Consider the following 1228-nt stretch of genomic DNA (forward strand, 5'->3'; position numbering starts at 1 on the left):
TCACTGTTTGCCTCTTCGATTAATCATGTTGATGAGGATGAATGAATGATGACAAATGCCTTAATCATGGTTCGAACATATAATTCCTGACTTTGTAGTACATTACGCTCAGCAAGAGGACATTTAACTACCAGAACTCACCTGGGAGAAGAAAGGAAATTAAGGCGATCTCCTACCCCGGCGAAAAGTTTGAGCATTTTCGATGCAAGCTTATGGGGGAAACTTTGGTCACGATTATCTCAAGAACCAGTTGACAGAAAATTTTCAAATTTTAACAACATTGAGAAAGGATGTTTCTAGAAAACCACTGACTAATATTTTCATTTTCTGCATCAACGTCCCAAAAATCAATGCTTTTTTATCACATTTTCCCCCCAATTTTCTTGACAGGGCAACTCTGCTTCGGCCGGCACGGTCACTGCAAGTGCTCCCGGTTGCAGTGGCCTAATGACCTTGTAGAAAGAATAAAGAATATGGCGGGTAGTTTCGACCCAACATACAACAGATTTAGAAGACGAACAGAAAGCAACATGTCTTTTGAACTTCTAGCTGGGTACCTTTTAAATTTTAGACTGGAAATGGTGGAATGAAATTGGTAAAATGTTCTGATCCCACAAAAATATGAAGCTGGGATGTGGTGCAAGAGTATGAGTCAACTTATCACAAGGGTAAATTTTGTATCTGAAGCAGTGGTGTTTCTGTAACAGGGCTGGTTGTCTCATTATTATTGTTGATGTTAAATACACTATTGCCGATTCTTCCATTCTGAATGTAGATACGGACCATTCTTTATATGTAAATAACACGTTGAGTTTGTTTGTTAATTCATTTTATGCACAGAAAGGCTAGCCAGCATATGGTTTAAAATGGGATCTGAACCACAATGTGTCTCTACCACGATTGACCTCGGGGCTCCTTGATTACAAGGCGACAACATCACCACTATGTCATTGGGAAGGTCTGCGTATAAATACATGATTACGCACATATATACTAGAGATTGTCAACAATGTAAAGTTTGGAGTAACCAAAACCGGTTACCTGGATCTGTATCCTAAATCAGAGTATCCGTTGATTGACTGATTAACTTGGTTATTATTTGTCCCTTTCTGCTACGTTTGGATAATTGCGGCAATGATAAAGAATGGGGATTAGATGAAATTGTTGAATGGCCACTCACAAGGAACTCCTATGCTCTGGCCTGGTTTTGAACCAATGGTTCGCAGTG

The 1228-nt window shown here is 39.4% G+C and overlaps 1 protein-coding gene across 1 annotated transcript in view; it reads left to right on the forward strand.

Annotated features, from left to right (window-relative positions):
* The window catches only part of LOC145997238 (uncharacterized), a 309232-nt gene extending 308697 nt beyond the window's left edge, over positions 1–535 (forward strand). The window contains exon 5 of the mRNA XM_083134059.1: positions 391–535. Within this exon, the coding sequence (XP_082990185.1) occupies positions 391–448 (58 nt within the window). The 3' untranslated portion in view covers positions 449–535. The remainder of the gene's footprint in view (positions 1–390) is intronic.
* Positions 536–1228: the final 693 nt, after the last annotated feature.

This window comes from Lepisma saccharinum, chromosome 13 (assembly GCF_977018435.1).
Source record: "Lepisma saccharinum chromosome 13, izLepSacc3.1, whole genome shotgun sequence".
Taxonomy (NCBI): domain Eukaryota; kingdom Metazoa; phylum Arthropoda; class Insecta; order Zygentoma; family Lepismatidae; genus Lepisma; species Lepisma saccharinum.